Source organism: Ostrinia furnacalis, unplaced genomic scaffold, assembly GCF_004193835.3.
Source record: "Ostrinia furnacalis isolate ACB-3 unplaced genomic scaffold, ASM419383v2 OfSCF1209, whole genome shotgun sequence".
Taxonomy (NCBI): domain Eukaryota; kingdom Metazoa; phylum Arthropoda; class Insecta; order Lepidoptera; family Crambidae; genus Ostrinia; species Ostrinia furnacalis.
The window spans coordinates 1-17,926 of NW_021131448.1; the positions used below are offsets into that span (position 1 = coordinate 1).

The 17,926-nt window shown below is 38.3% G+C and overlaps 1 protein-coding gene across 1 annotated transcript in view; it reads right to left on the reverse strand.

The window, feature by feature from the left end:
* Window positions 1–1,722: 1,722 nt before the first annotated feature.
* Window positions 1,723–17,926, reverse strand: part of cyst (rho guanine nucleotide exchange factor 18 cysts) — a 53,436-nt gene continuing 37,232 nt past the window's right edge. Inside the window, exons 15-24 of the mRNA XM_028303199.1 lie at window positions 15,988–16,084; window positions 15,461–15,674; window positions 14,584–14,702; window positions 13,432–13,566; window positions 12,075–12,229; window positions 10,930–11,062; window positions 9,727–9,884; window positions 8,471–8,592; window positions 4,927–5,040; window positions 1,723–1,915 (exon numbers count right to left, since the gene is read on the reverse strand). Of these exons, the coding sequence (XP_028159000.1) occupies window positions 1,800–1,915; window positions 4,927–5,040; window positions 8,471–8,592; window positions 9,727–9,884; window positions 10,930–11,062; window positions 12,075–12,229; window positions 13,432–13,566; window positions 14,584–14,702; window positions 15,461–15,674; window positions 15,988–16,084 (1,363 nt within the window). The 3' untranslated portion in view covers window positions 1,723–1,799. The remainder of the gene's footprint in view (window positions 1,916–4,926; window positions 5,041–8,470; window positions 8,593–9,726; window positions 9,885–10,929; window positions 11,063–12,074; window positions 12,230–13,431; window positions 13,567–14,583; window positions 14,703–15,460; window positions 15,675–15,987; window positions 16,085–17,926) is intronic.

Below are 17,926 nucleotides of genomic sequence, written 5' to 3' on the forward strand. Positions count from 1 at the left end.
GGACATTATTTGTTTTACTTATATTCCCTGCCGGTCACACTGTATAGCCTGACCAGGAACATAAAAACCCTGGCATAGAGGCGCTTCAATTGCATTTGATAGTGCAACACTGAGTACAGTCGTACCTGGGTATTTCGCCAAAAATGGTCGATTTTGCCTAATTTCCTTGGCACGAAATTTTTTTTTGTTTTTAACTACTTTTATTTTCCCATTGCATTAAGAAGCAAAAACTAAGCCAATGTATCTAAAAGGGGTGTCATAATTCGTTTTAGAAACAAAGTTATGAGGTCATGAATTTTTGGTAGCCAAGGAAATTATTATAAATATTGTTTTCTCTAAGTTTTCTTCTGTGGTTTGCTTTTTTTTAATTCGACCCATTTTAGTGTACCTTCGCAAGCAAACATACCCATGAATATTATATCATTATAACGTTTTTACACAACTAAGGAAGATAAATGCAGTAGATTGAGTTAAGAGTTAAAAACAAGTTGTGCTATATCTATTCTGATACCCATTTCTTAAAATATAAATTTTAAACTTATTCCAATAAAGAAATACTAAAAATGTCCAAAATACCTCAATGCCTGAAGACTAGAGTGTATAACCAATGTGTGTTACCAGTGATAACTTATGGCTCGGAAACGTGGCCTCTCACTATAGGCCTTATACAGAAGCTCAGTTGCACAGCGTGCTATGGAGAGGGCTATGCTTGGTGTTTCTTTGCGAGATCGAATCAGAAATGTGGAGATCCGTAAACGAACCAAAGTCGCTGACATAGCCCAACGGATTAGCAAGCTGAAGTGGCAATGGGCAGGGCACATAGTACGCAGAACTGATGGCCGATGGGACAGAATGGTTCTGGAATGGAGGCCGCGTACCGGAAAACGTAGCGTGGGACTTCCACCTACAAGGTGGACCGACGACATCGTAAAGGTAGCAGGGAAGCGCTGGACGCAGGCCGCTTCCAATCGATCAACATGGAAAGCATTGGGGGAGGCCTATGTTCAGCAGTGGACGTCCTATGGCTGAAATGGTGGTGGTGGAGGTGGTACATATCCTGAAAATGTATCATTAGAAATCAACCACGGGGGCTAAGGAGGTAAAAGGAGGGTTGGAAGTTATATAAATAAATAAATAAATAAATAAATAAATATCCTTAGACATTTTACACTGCGCTTCTAGTCCCAAACTAAGCAAAATAAGGTCCACGCGTACGAAGTCGCGGGCGGCCGCTAGTTAAGAGATAAGAATAAAAAGACAGACACTATTCGGAACGTCTCTAAAATGCTTCACGCTAGTTAAAAACACTTCTTCTTCTTCGTGACACTTCAGAAGCCATCACGACACGACACAATACACAAGTGTATAAAACCAATTCCGTTCCAAAGCGTCATGGCATAACACGTCAGAGAAATCTGAATCCGGTTTAATGGAACGCGTTCAAAATATCATACTTAGAACGGTTTCACACTACCTTTCACCCGGATCCAATCGAAATCCGTGATTAGAAAAATCGGATGACGGATATCGGTTCCAATTGCGTAACAAGATAACACACAAAGTTCTACGACCACTCCGGAACCTACTTTCACGGATTCGAATCAGTGGGGTTACTCCCAAAAACGTTATTCGAAGCTTCGAATGTTGCCATCCCTCTCTCGCAAAGCGAAATGCCAGCATGAGCAACAGTGACAGATCGCCCCGAAACTACGTAAACAGCCTTACGGAGTAGCCCATCTGACCTGTTGCGACTAGTGCCTAAAAAAAGGTTTCTTCCATTATAAAAGAAATAAAAAGAATCATACCTTGACGACCTGGCAGACTTGTTGCCACAGCGCATGCGTGTCAGGCGAGGGCGCGGCTAGACGCACGTATTCCGGGAACACCAAACCACCCGGGAACACTGTGGTTACTCCTGTAGGAAACGAAAGTTTGTAAATCAAACTGTAAATGTTTTTTTTTGTTTTCTTTTCTTTTTTTCTTTCATTTTTTTTCTCTTTCCTTTATTATTTTTTTCTTTACAAATCAAAATCAAAATTATCTTTATTTGTTTAGACTAATTAAATTAGTTCTTGCAAATCGTCAAATGCTCTTAAGGAGCCTATACATGTCTCATTCTTTTTTTGCCCTACCAGCGCTTCGAGACAAACATTTGGCAAGTGCTGAGAAGAAGCGCAGCAACAAACTCAGTCACCACTGTCCACAGTGTGTTATGGGACTGTATAAACGGACATTCTCATTGATTTGATGAAACGTATAGAGCTCAGTTTTACAAACATGATAGTAAAACTCCCGTTTGAAAATTCCACGTAGTTTTCGCGGTATAAAAATTCAAAGTTACCTATTTTTTTACTTCAAAATTATGCAAAAATATTCTCACTCGTTAACTAATAACATTTAATTTAGAATTGTTATAATACTTCATAGAGCTCTTAAAACTACACGTAATAAGCGTATTAAGTGCTTCGTAAACGCATTCAGTTAATTAGGAAAAATGATTTTAGTGATTTTTGTTTTTATTTTTTTTCTCAATTATACCTTAATATATGCAAACATTTTCAATTGCAAGATATAGTCTGATATTTAATCTAATTGTATNTACCAAATTATTGTATTGACATTCGATTTACAGAGGTTTCAAATCGATGAGAAAATTATTACAGGTAGGATAAATTCGACTTCCTAGATTTGTTTACATACTTTTTTAGTTAGTTACTTACATACAACTTAAGTTAATGTAAGAGTGTTAAAAAAGAAAAAAGACTCGACTTGAGAACCTCCTCCTTTTTTTGAAGTCGGTTAAAAACAATGTGAATGTGACTTTTTAGAACCTTCAACACTATGCACATAACAGGCGGGATTAGAAACTTTTTAGACATGAATTATTCCTTCCAAAATTGTCGACCCTAGACTCGTAAAAATTTTATTAAGACGTTTTATGTTTTTTCTCAAATATATCACGGAGTTTAAAGCTGATTTTATTAATACTATTAGATTAAATATCAGACTATATCTTGCAATTAAAAATGTTTGCATATATTAAGGTATAATTGAGAAAAAAAATAAAAACAAAAATCACTAAAATCATTTTTCCTAATTAACTGAATGCGTTTACGAAGCACTTAATACGCTTATTACGTGTAGTTTTAAGAGCTCTATGAAGTATTATAACAATTCTGAATTAAATGTTATTAGTTAACGAGTCATAACATTTTTGCATAATTTTGAAGTAAAAAATAGGTAACTTTCAATTTTTATACCGCGAAAACTACGTGGAATTTTCAAACGGGAGTTTTACTATCATGTTTGTATAACTGAGCTCTATACGTTTCATCAAATCAATGAGAATGTCCGTTTATACAGTCCCATAACACACTGTGCTGTCTGCCGGTTTAAAAATATAAAAAAATATAAAAAGTAGGAAGTTACATACATTCAGAAGCAAGTTACTTACCACGCGCTCCCGTTGATAGAAGGTGGCCTTTAAGACGCCCATCTAGCACGAGACCGCGTGGCAGTTTTGAATATTATATTTCTTTAGTGCCGTGCTAATTTCTAGGTTAATTGTTGCGTTTTGATACATATATTTTATGTCAGGTATATCTTTCCTTGACCAGTCCCCGAAGGCAGCGCCTGTTCACAGACATGACGTGTGAACCAGCCATCGCTTCACTCGACCATATTATAGGGAATGTAACGTTTTTCTTTTCTTTGTTTGTTTATTTGCATAAAGCTACGATAGCCGAACGGTGAAGGGGTCGGACTGGCCGATCCTTGATCCGGGGAACGCGGGTTCGGTCCCCGCCGCCGCTCGACTATTGTGGTGAGCTCACTCGTAATATAAGCATATTTAGCTTAATACGAGGGGCTAACGGGATTATTAGTAATTTGTGCAATAACAAATTATATTGTTAAAAAAAATAGATACTTTCGGGTTCTATTTCAACTAAAATAGAAAAACACGGGTCTTAACGCGACATTTATGAGTGAGTTACATTATGTACTCTTATTACTTTTTTCTGTATCTCTGGTCGAAGGCATTCTGCATCTGATATGATACTGTTTCTAATACTAAACACACTGTATTGTCACTTTTTTATATTACTTGAGAACGTAAACGATAACTAATTTTGATGACTTCCCAAATACAATATAACAAGACGTGTTGAAAATTTGAATCGTACTACAATAGATTTTATTCGTCTTATCAAAAACAATCGTTTTAAATATATGTACTTGTAAAGAACACATGTCTTTACTTAGAAAGATAAAAACAAATATCCATCCATCATTGAAATCTTGTCAAGTGCTACAAAGTAGAGAATTTATTTTTATCATAAATGCATTTTGTTGTCACTCGTCTGATTTTGAGATAAATGATGATACATGAATGTTTGTAAAATGATTCCATATAGATCTAAAACTCTTATCAGACAGAGCATTTATCAAAATGCTTGCATTTTTAGTACTCTAACACATCAGGGAAACACTAGCACTTCAATTAGTTGTAATAGGTATGACTTTGTAATAAAAAAAAATTGTGTGACTGTGTATTAATGTGCTCATAATTTTCGATATAAGGCACTTGAGTCAGTTCCAAAATAGTTTACAAAGGGCTTATTTTTCAACCGTCAGATATCTGTTAAGTAAAGAATAAACTTGTTATTTTGACATATTTCTCATACTGAAACTGTCAATGTGCCTGTCTGTCTATGTCTTCAGTTAAAAGTTATTGAAAAATCAGCCCTAAATCTTGAGACATAAAATATTTAAACCGGAAACAAATGATTGTATTATTTTAAAATTCTCATTTGACGTGTGATTTGCGAATTAGACCATATTTTAAAGATTTTTGGTTGATTTCACAACTTCATTGCTGGTAAAGACCAAAAAGCAAATAAAGAAGAAATAAATTAAATAACAAACCTGTATTTGGCACGTCGAGAGCGTAGTTTCCTGTGTGCGCGACCATTTTCATGTGTAACGCCATTTTCTCTTCTAGCAGTGTCGCGTGTTCTCTGTCCTTAGCTCTTAACGCTTCTGTTGATGTGAAATAGACGTATTAATATTATGTGATACCAGTCTGTAGCGGATAATAAATAATATTATATTCCATAATAATGTGGATACGAAAAAATACTTTTTGATTACAATAGTTCTTACAACAGCTCATTAAAATTGAATTTACTGAATATCTGGTTAAATAACATTACCTCGCATGTAATTATGTTATAATATGAGCAATTTTCATGTAAAATATCTTGAAATTCTAACTAAAGAACATTCGATAAGTTTTCCGATGTGTATTATAACATTAAATAATTTGGCATGCGAATTTTAGTCAATTTCCATTCATTTGAAATATCATATTTGGTCAAATTATCCTAAACATTTTCTAATAATACACACACAAATTCTAACAATCAAGGAATCTATGACAATCATTTGAGACGATAAATTAATAAATAACTGTTGCATTTCAAATTAAATTAATACATTCATCAAATTAGGATAACATTGTAGAAAATAAGGTCGCTGAAATAAATTTAAATATAATAATATTGTGACCGGTGCTTGGGTAACTGCTGTGTTACAATGGTGCCACTTCTATGTAGATTTTATAGTAAATATTTATGACGAATATTCAAAATCTTTTATAGAAATGATTACTATTACATTGAGTTTTGAGCGTTACAAGTTATTTTTCGTTTTGTAGAGACGAAATGTTATTCAATTGTGATAGAGACGAATTCGCAACAAAATGTATAGTCTAATTTGCTGTCGTCTGTAGACAAGAACATACTTAGTGAAAAGAATGTGGGAACAATATTCCCACTGCACCATTAGGGGTTAAAACGACTGCATGGAATAATGCAAAATCTGGATATTATATTATTATTCTGTGATATTATACTCAACCAAAGTAGAGGCCACTAAACAAACGATATTTGCACCATTGCAACGTCGCAGCATTTTACGAGGCTATCAAACCATCATAACATCGACAAATAAAAAGGATTCACATTGAATACAACATGCTTTCATGCATAACGGTAGTAATCACCTTCTATTTGCCACCACGGTGTTTCATCTGTCCAACGATATAAAATGTTCATTGTTATTTGAATAACGGTGGAATACTCGAGTCTATTTTAGTTTTGAAGCTTCTTACGTCACTTGCCATCGTTACGAATGTAAAGTGATAGTTGAAAAGTGTAAAAAATACAAAAACATCATTCGCACCATTGAAGCTATTAGACAGAATAATAATAATAATCCGATTTAATACGAATATCACTCAACGCCGAATCTTTTCGTGAAAATATAAGGTGAAATGTTGTGAGGCAGAGTACACAGGTATTAAATAGGTATTTAGTACCTGTGTACTCTGCCTCACAACATTGCACAACAAGGTTGTTGTAGACAATTTTGTGTACCATTTGTGGACTATGAATGTGTTAAATCGTCCAATCGGTATTTTTTGGCATGTGTCATTACTGAAAATACGTTTATTTTGATAAATAGCAATGAAAGGGTTGCAAGGCTGCAGCTGATACGTTATGCTACCAAAATAACCTTAACGTGACGATGACAAGCGAAATAAGTATTTACAAAAGCGTCTCAGTATTCAGCCGCAAACCAAATAAATTATCTTGAAATATTTGTGAAGTATATCAGAGTATAAAATTGAAGTCATGCTCTTGCAAATCCAAAGAAAAATCCAAGGTATATTTCATTAACTTCAGACAAACCTTTTGTATATTATACATGTGACGTTTTCACATTGCTGAAGTTTTTTTTATATTATATTAAATATTAATTATGTTAATTTCTTGTATCATGTCTTGTGCGTCAGTCTATTCGTTTCTGCTTATTCTAATTCTACCAGTAACGCTGTCACAGTTGGTCTTCTAAAACAATAATTTTAAATAATGTATACGTGTTCATTTGCCTAGATAATTATAAACTTATCTTTAGGCAAGAATTCACACAACAGTCATATTTTGTTTTCTACATTTTTTTATTCATAATAGTCGATTTTAATTACTAATGTCTTTTGACTATAGGTATCTTAGGTCTCTCGCCCACGGCGACTTTTTGTAGTGATGCAGTAGCGATTTTGTCGCCCGTTCGCATCGATACAGTCGCTACATGCGTGCCCTACATAAACACGATTCAGTCGTGATGCAAACACGATACTGTCGTGTTTTTGTCGCGATGCAAAGATAATTCAGTAACGGCACAAAATTAATCCGACACGCTCACGCGTTGGCATCGATACAGTCGCGATGCTGTAACGTGTTAGTAGCGCGTTGGCATCGCTTCTGTAGCGCGTTGCAAATGCGACTAACGCGCGTTACAGAGCGACAGCATCACTACAAAAAGTCGCCGTGGACAAGGGGCCTTAAAACTAGGCGCAGACCACCGATCTTTAGTTGGCCGATAGTTGTGCCCGATTTTAAATTGTATGAAGAATCGGCCAAATCAAATCGGTGTAATAGACAGTTTGACACCATACCCCAATAATTCGAAACCACAACTGTTTTAAAAAGACTCTTCATTCTGGTCTTAAAAACCTAATTTATTTTAAATTACCTGTAAATTTCGATTTTTGTTCGAATTGCTGACTTATGGTGTTGTTTTTTGGGGAAATTCGACTAATATTCAGTCAACATTTATCCTACAAAAGAGATGCTTGCGTATTATTTATAACATGTATTCTGATGAAACACTTAGAAGTGTATTTAAGGATAAAGGATACTTAACGCTGACGAATATCTATATTCTAGAAATTACAGTTTTCATAAAACAGAATACCGAGTGGTTTCAATGTAAATCTTCCATTCGTTCTAACTTACGTAGTAAATATATAAATGATATTTGTATTCCTTCAGTTAATAGTTATATTTTCTCTAAAAGTGTGCTCTATACAGGTACTAAAATATTTAACCATCTACCTTCACATATTAAAGCATTGAAGCAACCTAAATTTAAATCTGAGCTTAAAAAATGGTTAACAATTAATGTTTTTTATAGTCTAAATGAATATTTTAGTACCAAAAATAATTAAACTCTAACTTTATTACTGTATTTTAACTATTGCATGCCCGATATGGGTAACACTGTTGTAACTATTTTTTTTGCATTGTGACCAGCACAAATTGTACACAGTTTTTGGCAATAAAGATTATTCTATTCTATTGTAATTGAAAAAAAGTAGTTTAATTGGGTTGACAAAATAGTGACGTCACTTGCTTGTAGTGCCATACAAAATCTATGGGAGAGTTTCGTTTTGACAGTTTTAAAAAGTACGTCAGTTGACTGTGGTATCAACATGTCTATTTGCGCACTTCCTACATGTCCATACTGATCAAATGCCCGACTAAACTATCGGCTGACGAAAAATCAATGGTCTGCGCCTAGCCTAATAAGAAATGCATGTAAGATGGCGATGAATAACAGTGCTTACCTGTGATGAGCATAATATTCTCCTGCCTCGCTTCCAGTTGTCTCTGTCGCTCGTCGGCAGATGGCGCGAGCGAATGCGCATCCGGTTCCTTCTCTTCTTCCGGACAGTTCTGTACGGCGGCTCTGAGGGACAATAACTTGGTTAATTTTATACAGCCTTAAATATACCCTATCAGTCGTGAGGTTGAAGAGTCTGAGTATATTAAGCGCCAACTAAGATTTATTAGCATCAGTTTTAGTTCGGTTTACTTCAAAAGATTAATTTAAAGAACTTTATAGGAGACACTCAAGGACATTTGCTCCTTAATCCATTCCCCATAATCGTTACCATACAAGTGCTCCGAGACAAATACTAGGCAAGCGCTGATGCATCATGGGAAACTCAGAAATCAGTTTTCGCATTTCAAAAAAACTGTAACTTTATCTGTTGTATAATACAAATAGTATAGGAATTAGTCAAACTCAGTGACAAATTCAGGTCTTTTCTTTCAGTTGTAGCTGATGGTACAGAAAAGTGCTCGAATGGCGACCACGAGCCGGATGGCGTAGTTTAAGTAGGCCTTTTTCTTAGATATGCTTCGCTATTGTGTACCTTACGTGCGTGATCCAAGCACTAATATCCTTGGACCGGTGCATACGGCGGCTGCAGGTGACTAGGGTGTGCCACGCTATTGTGTACCTTATGTGCGTGATCCAAGCGCTAATGTCCTTTGGCCGGTGCACGCACAGCTCCCACGAATACCGCTTAGCATAGACGTTGCTATTTATCTTCTACTAGACTGTGCCAAGCTATTGTGTACCTTATGTGCGTGATCGAAGCACTAATGTCCTTGGGCCGGTGCACGCGTAGTTCAAACATCTCAGGCTCGGTTGCCCCGCTGCAGATGACTAAAGCGTGCCAAGCTATTGTGTACCTTATGTGCGTGATCCAAGCGCTAATGTCCTTCGGCCGGTGCACGCGCAGTTCAAACATCTCTGAGCTCGGCCGGCCCGCTACAGATGACTAGAGCGTGCCACGCTATTGTGTACCTTATGTGCGTGATCCAAGCGCTAATGTCCTTGGGCCGGTGCACGCGCAGTTCAAACATCTCTGGTTCAGCCGGCCCGCTGCAGATGACTAAAGCGTGCCAAGCTATTGTGTACCTTATGTGCGTGATCCAAGCGCTAATGTCCTTGGGCCGGTGCACGCGCAGTTCAAACATCTCTGGTTCAGCCGGCCCGCTGCAGATGACTAAAGCGTGCCAAGCTATTGTGTACCTTATGTGCGTGATCCAAGCGCTAATGTCCTTGGGCCGGTGCACGCGCAGTTCAAACATCTCTGGTTCGGCCGGCCCGCTGCAGATGAGGTAGAGTCCTCGGCCTTCGGCACCAGCTTTCTCCCGCACTAGTAGTTTTACCAGCGATACCACACCGGTCTGTAACAGTCAGATACCATTTAAAGTCACTGATATCAATCCTACTTCCTACTAATATTATAAACGCGAAAGTTTGTGTGGATGTTTGTTACTCTTTCACGCAAAATCTACTGAACGAATTTTGATGAAACTTTACAGTATTGTTGTTTATAACCCAGAATAACATATAGGCTATAATTAATGACGATCTGTGACAAACTAAATTTCACGCGGGTGAAGCCGCGGGCAAAAGCTAGTAGGTTAATAATAAGGAATGAGTCAATATTAAACCCTAAGGTGTCGGCACGAACTGCCCGATTCGAGATTCGAGGATTTTAGGAACGTTGAATAGACGTGTTGACAGCACAAATCAATTTTATTGACGTACTTTTTAAAACTGCCAAAACGAGACTCTCCCATAGATTTTGTACGGCAATACAAGCAACTACTTTTTTCAATTACAATTCATCCAAAAATCTTAATTTGCAGCTAATTTAAATTTAAGTTAGGGCTAGAATGAAGTGTCTTCTAAAAAAGTTGTGATTTCGAATTATTGAGGAATGGTGTCAAATAGTCTATTGTTGTTGAATCTCCGTTCACTGCTGGACTATAAATTATAATTTAGTGGAATTATATTTACGTTGAACTGTACAACCAAGCAGTTTAGACATCGGACTGCCGGTTCGAGAATTTCGGAAATCAATACATATACTCGAATTTAACATGGTATTATTTCTTAAACCATAACATTCAGAAGTACTATAAGAAAGAATCTGAGATAGAAAAAGTATCAGTACCTCTATTACGAAAAACTTTCGAGTTCGTTTCGTTTGCGTATTCAAAGTGCCATCGAAAAATTTTGTATGAAAAATTAAACAGCGCCCCCTAGGGCGGCTATAATATAGGGGGCGCTGTTTAATTTTTCATACAAAATTTTTCGATGGCACTTTGAATACGCAAACGAAACGAACTCGAAAGTTTTTCGTAATAGAGGTACAGTTTCTACAAAAATATATCTGGTATTATGTAATATTTTAGTGATTGATTCTATACTTACTAATCGTACCTTATTGTCAGGCGTGAAGAACGTATATTTGTTGTTGTTGTCGTGTAGGAAGAAAAGCACATCAGTTAACACTATGACGAGTAGCGTCTGCATCTTGCTACGGCCTTGCATTAACGTCGCTACTCCTTCGAACCTGGAATCAATAAAATTAGGTTAAAACCTAAACGTGCCCGAACGGTAATACTTGAAGCTAAATACTATTAAATCTTATCTACTTGTAATAGGTGCTATTTTGCAACAAAAATGCAGAAAGCCCTCCAATATAGCCACCACGCTTCATACGAATGCCCCAATTAATCCCTATGATTAGGAAGAAGGTGAGGACAAGAGAAACGGAAGACACCAGCCATGCTATCGAAATTGAATCAATTTGAATCCGCCACGAATTTATTTACGAAGTAAGGGCACAGAATAATAATAAGTACTTCGTACAGAAGATTTTCTTCGCGAAGGTATTTAAAAAAAAATATGCTCAATGTCGTTAACAATATGGTGTAATTTAGCTTGTCTCAAGAGTCGAGCACCATTTTGTTGACAAACGTCAGTGATCGGTACTGCGCCGAAGACATAGGGCTGACTTCGGTAAAATGATGTGTGACATGAGGTGCCAAACTGCGGAAAATGGCGGAGGAAATACATGAATAAGATTGAATTATATTTTGTGTTTCTAATATTATTCAGGCAATTAAAAATACTGCAGAGTATTAATTACACCATCGTTTTTACAAATTGTTTATTGTCTTTACAATGCAAATGGGTGAAGAATACGTGCGTGCGTCAATACTCGCTCGTGATTGTCCTGTCGATTAGGTACCTCAGGAGGGGTAGTCGCGCGTGTTTTGTTTTCGATGCAAACTCGCGGAGATGAATAGGCCTGGTAAGGGCCTGATTTGCAGTCGACAGTAAAACAACAAATAAATAGCAACCATGCATCGTTTATCATAAGCACTGACACATTTTATACGAAAAAACTACCCAGTCTACTGAACTTGAAGCTTTTAAATATCTTAATTACAGTGATAAACATTTGGTAAGGTTTGGATACGAGAAGCGCACGACCGATCGTTGGGAAAATCCATGGGGCGGCTTTTCTCCACCACCATTTGTCCACCTATGGTTTGATAAGTTTATATTAACCAACATACTTGAGACTCCTATTCCCCTGCAGTATGTCGCTCTTCTTGAACTTGCGTCCCCTGAAGTTGGCGAAGGATTTAGCGTCGATCCGGTGGTATATCTCTAGTTTGCGGTCCTCGCGCTCTTTTGCTGCCACTTGGTTGTCCACGTCGACTAGGATTTCCTGTGGAAAATTGAAGAGAAATTGTTAATAATTCAACCGTTTCAAGTTGTGCAAATACAGAAAAATCATTCAGGACTAAAACAGAAAAAGAAGGCAGCGCAAACATATGCTTTCTCACATATTTGACGTCACCGAGACATAGAGATGAGCAAAGCGCATTGTTTGTGTACGTACGACACATAGGATAATCGATAACAATAGGTCTCAAGTTGGGTATTAGAAATTTCACCAATAAGTGTATGTATATTTGCGGTAAGTTATTATTTAGATCGATAATTTATTTAAGATTATTTGACGCTGACCACTTCTTCAAGTCATGTTCTTACAGTGTTAGACTGTTGCAGCTCAATGCTGAAATATGTAATTACAGTAAAAAATCATTAGTTATTATCAACTTGTGTTTTCGATAAATGCCTTTTATCGATATTGTAGTAAATAATTTGTGCTAGCTCATCTCCATTACAAAAGTGACTTATGGCAGGCCTGGCTCACTCCGCGCGGTACATCCGATAGTTACCTACAGCGAAGCGCCCCGCCGGCGGGTATTATATCAGTCGAGTGTCACGCGCGCGCCCGTCAGGACGCTGGCGTGCGTTGTAGTACCTAATTCTATGATCGAAGTATAATTTAAAAATGGACATAAAGAGAAAGAAATATTATTGTGCGGCGTTTGGGTGTTTAAATTCGAAAAGAAATCTACCGGATTTATCTTTTTTTTCGCTTCCCAAAGATACTGAAAGGTATGTTGGCCATATAGGTAATCAATAATTCTTAGGATAGTATAGGAACCTAACCTACCATGACTACTGCTCAGAATGCGTTCGTTCGTTTCAGCCAAATGACGTCCACTGCTGGACAAAGGCCTCTCCCAAGGTTTTCCATAATGAATGCGTACTTACCTACATACGTACCTCATTATAAATAAGTAGATTATTTATTTTTTCACTAGACAGCAACCCTAATAGCGTAAGAAGATTTCAGAGGCACGCGATAGAAAGAGACAAAACTTGTAGGTGAATAAAATTGTAGGTACGTAGTGCTGTGCGAGCTGAATTCCACTGTATCGCGTCGTAGCAAGACTCGCATTTATTTAAATCGTCTTGCGGAGTAATCCTTCTGTACCTGTACTATTACTTATTCTGTGCTTATGGCACCGTCTGCCACGAGTCTTCGCGTTTAGTATAGTCATTCTGTGAACGTACCTTGACTCCACAAAGCGCTTTTTGCAATAGCTCTCTCTCGTGGACGTCGTCGCCAGCGGTCTTGAGCAGCGGTTCGAGCAGTAGCGGGTATTTCGTCAGCCGCTGCGCTACGAATAGCACGCATTCTGGCACGCCCTGTGAGATAGAGATAGAATTAGGAGCGTATGTAATAATATGAAAACTAAGCGACCTAATTCCACCAGCCCCCTTCCATCACCGGGGAACCAGACGCAGGCTTTCCACCAGCTCGCACTAAGCGTTTCGATTACTCTTTTATAATGCGAACAGCTAGGGACTGGAATTTGCTGTCTGCTGCTGTCTTTCCTGAACACTATAATCCGGGCCTTTTCAAGGCGAGAGTGAATAGACACTTACAGGGCAGATATGTACCATCCTAGACTGCATCTCACTTAACATCAGGTGCGATTGCGGTCAAATACCTGCCTTGTCTTGTCTTGCATAAAAAAAATCTATAAATTCTAGAGTTCTAACAATCTATTTTAGAACGCGAGTTAAGCCGGCAATCGTTGATATTTTGTTATGATGTTGGACGATGAGGCAAAGACCCCTTCTGGCTAGAGTAGGATTATAACTAAAATCCATTTACCTGCAATGGAGGCTAAATGGTTTGATGATGGTGAAGCAAAGACATTGTGTGTGGCTCGACTGTGCGGTGGTGGTAGAAGTTCAGACACTGAACTGTATGATAATGATTTAATTGGTGCACCAAGATAAATACAATACTTATAATATGAGTAAGTGGTCGTGGAGGGTGGCAGCAGTCAACTGAACCTTTGTTTGTCACCTGTCATCCGCTTTGCAATGGAGGGAAGTCGAACCTTAATTTCGAACTCCTCCTATGTTCTTCTGATTAATTTCGTTGCGGGTCCAATGACAGTTTAACTTTCCCCGGGACAATCTTGACCTTCATTGGTTGGGTTTTTGTGGCGGTCAAGCTGTAGATCCTGGCTACACAGGAGTTGCAGTGGTGGGAACGAGAGGTGGGAATAGTCCCGAGCAGTCAACTGAAGCATTTACATCGTGTGTTATGAGACTGCACATGCAAAACGTTACAGCGTCGAGCCGCTAGAGCAAAATATTTTGTGTGCAAAGACAAGAAACGACATGCTTGCTTGTGTGTTAAGTGCTTACCTTCTTCCGAAGCATGGGGTTCTGTTGGCACTTGCGTATGAAGCGAGCGAGGCGCGGCTCGCGAGTGCAGCATTCCTTAAACACCTCCACCGCGTCGTGGTGCCGCGAGCAGAATTCGCCTGCGGGCGAACAATCGTTACATTAGATTTAGAACAGCCTTTCCTAAAGTGGGCGATAATGCACTCTTGTAGGCGCTGCAGGCCTAAAGGTGGGAGGTAAGAGACCCAGAAAAAAAATCGTTGTGTAGAGGCTTGGGAGGAATTTTTAATTTAATTTACTAGAAGGACTCTTATGCCCGTTTTCACCATCAATCCCTAATTTTTAAGCGACGCCTATGACAACAAAATTCCTGTTACGTGTTACCATATGGGTCACTTAAAAATTAGGGATTGATGGTGAAAACGGGGATTAGACACAGACAGAGCTCTCGACTCTCGACTAGGTGAAAAAATGGGGGCGCTAAAAACAATTTATTCTCAAAGTAAGCAGTAGACAAAATAGGTTTGGGAACCCCTGCATTAGAACATAGGGATAAAAGTAGGCTGTAACCATGTTGCGTTTGTTTTAGCTTTCCTTTGAGGAGTCTAGGGTCATTCACACTGCCAGTATGTCGAATACCGACGACACCGCCGGTGCTGCCCTCTGTCTCACTCATAGCTTCATAACTACCTCTATGATAGGCTTCAAATTATCACACCCTAGTGACCACACTTACCATAAGCAGCCTTTAGCTTCTGATGCGCCGGCGGCGCAAAGGTCTCAGCTAGTATATCAGCTACAGATGACACCGCCGGTGCTACCATCTATCTCACTCATATCCTCGTCACTAAACCATGAGTAGACCCTAGATTATCATACTCTACTAGACCACACTTACCATAAGCAGCCTTTAGTTTCTGATGCGCCGGCGGTGCGAAGGTCTCAGCTAATATATCAGCCACAGAAGACACCGCCGGTGCTGCCCTCTGCCTCGCTCGTAGCCTCGTAAGCAACGCCGCGTGTAAAGCCCATAGCTCGTCAACCCGGGGGAACATTCGCGCGACTTGCGAACCTGATACGCCGCTGAATCGGAGCATTCCTTCTACGAACATCTGGAAGAAACATCATCATAAGATAAGATTAGATACATACAGAATACAGTATAAAAGTGACAGTATTTTTATTTGATTATTGATGTTAAAAAACAGAGTTTCAATCAAAACGACTAGGTACTTTAAAACACCTATTGTAAAAAAAATTTTAGGAAAACATTGCACTTCTTTGTACATGTATGTACTATCGGCAAAAGTGTTAACTGCCTATTGCCGGTCATGACGTCTCGGTCTAACGCAAAGATTCACCATTTGATGAGAGCGAGAGCAAAAACGGAAATGGATAGTTAACAGTGTGGCCGTGTGTACTTACTTTTTGCATAAGCCTAATAGTGAGACAGTGGTGTTTTTCAGTCAGTATTAATTCATAAATGTGTTCTTGACGTTTCGTTTCTCTTTCTCCTAATGATCTGCAACAAAACAAGTAGTATGAATAAATAAGCAACACTGTTTGTGGTGGGGTGATTCAATACGGCGTTAGCAGTCGCTGTCTTTAGTATCACTCGCTGAAATAAAAAGAATCATCAAATCGACACAAACGTTTTGTCTTTAGAGTACCCCAAAGGAACCAATGTACACAGGCTCTGACTTGGCCAGTTGGCCACATTAACAACACGTCCTAACAAATTAAATAAATCAACGTAATAAGGGTTAGGTACTACAAAAATGTTCGACTTACTTTTTTTGCGTCGGGAAATGCTTTGCGCATGCCACTGACTGATGGGGACAGTCAGTCAGTGGGTTATGTAGGACTCTCCTTGCTGGGAGGGCGGGGTCTACCCACTAAAACCCGACGGTGTCCTCGGAGCCATTGAAACGAAGCCGCGAGTTATTGTTCTAATATTGGACGTTCGTCCGCGGCTTCGTCTCAGGCTACTGCTCGTTCTTTGGCGAGCCCAAGTTAGTTATACTTGAACCTTAACACAACAACAAGGTATGGAAAAAAGAATATAATATATGAAGGTGTTCAACTATATAATAAACTTCCGGATTCAATCAAAAATAGTGAAAGTATACAAATCTACAAACGAAAACTCAAAGAACATATACTAACTGTAATGATTTTAGAATTTATATTGTATTTTATACGATTATTGGTTACTTTTAAATAGTTATTGCAACAATTTTAGTATTTGTATTGTATTTTAGAAAAACCCATTATTAAATTAAAATACTTTATTTGATTACTTCCTAGGCATTTTGCAGACATTAGAATAATTTTAGAATTTATTTTGTATTAAATCCAATTATTTCATATTTATTATTTAATTTAATTATTTTAGATTTTTATTGTATACATTTTATTATTTTAAAAATTAAAAAACAGCTAATTATGAAATAAGTATTGCATTTGACTAGTTCCGGGGCATGCCGTCGATAAGTCGTTTTGAACCGGTCGACTTTCACTGATGGAAGGGGAAGTTACCTTATCGCTGGCATGCCGCTGGACAGTCAGTTCGATTTGAGCGTTCGAAGCGAGAGGTACTATTAGGTTGACGTCATAATGTCGGAATTGTGTAAATCAGTGGTGCTGAAATACAAGTTAAACAACCTACAAGAGTGTTTCATTTCAACTCAGAAGTGGGATGTGATCTACAGCTCATAAGGTACGTCTTAATTTATTTGGTTAAAAAGTAATTGATTTTAAAAGTTCAAGTAGAACGAAGTATGAATATTTCGTTTAATGCATGGAAAAGTTATGTTTAAAACGAGGCTAGACGCGCCTCCAGATTATTAGGCTAGATACGCCTTAGACTATGACTATGTCCATGACCAATATGACCATGACCATGACCATGACCATGACTATGAGTATGACTATGACTATGACTTAGTATAACGAGGCTAGACGTGCCTCCAGTTTATCAGGCTAGATGCGCCATTGACTATGACTAAGTATGAGAACTGGACGCGCCTCCAGTTTATTAGGCTAGATGCACCTTAGACTATGACTATGACCATGACTATGACTGTGACTGACTTAGTATATCGAGGCTAGACGCGCCTCCAGTTTATTAGGCTAGATGCGCCTTAGACTAGATGCGCCTTAGACTATGACTATGACCATGACCATGACTGTGACTGACTTAGTATATCGAGGCTCGACGCGCCTCCAGTTTATTAGGCTAGATGCGCCTTGGACTATGACTTAGTATAACGAGGCTAGACGTGCCTCCAGTTTATCAGGCTAGATGCGCCATTGCCTATGACTAAGTATGAGACATGTAGAGGTTCCTTAAGAACAAAATATT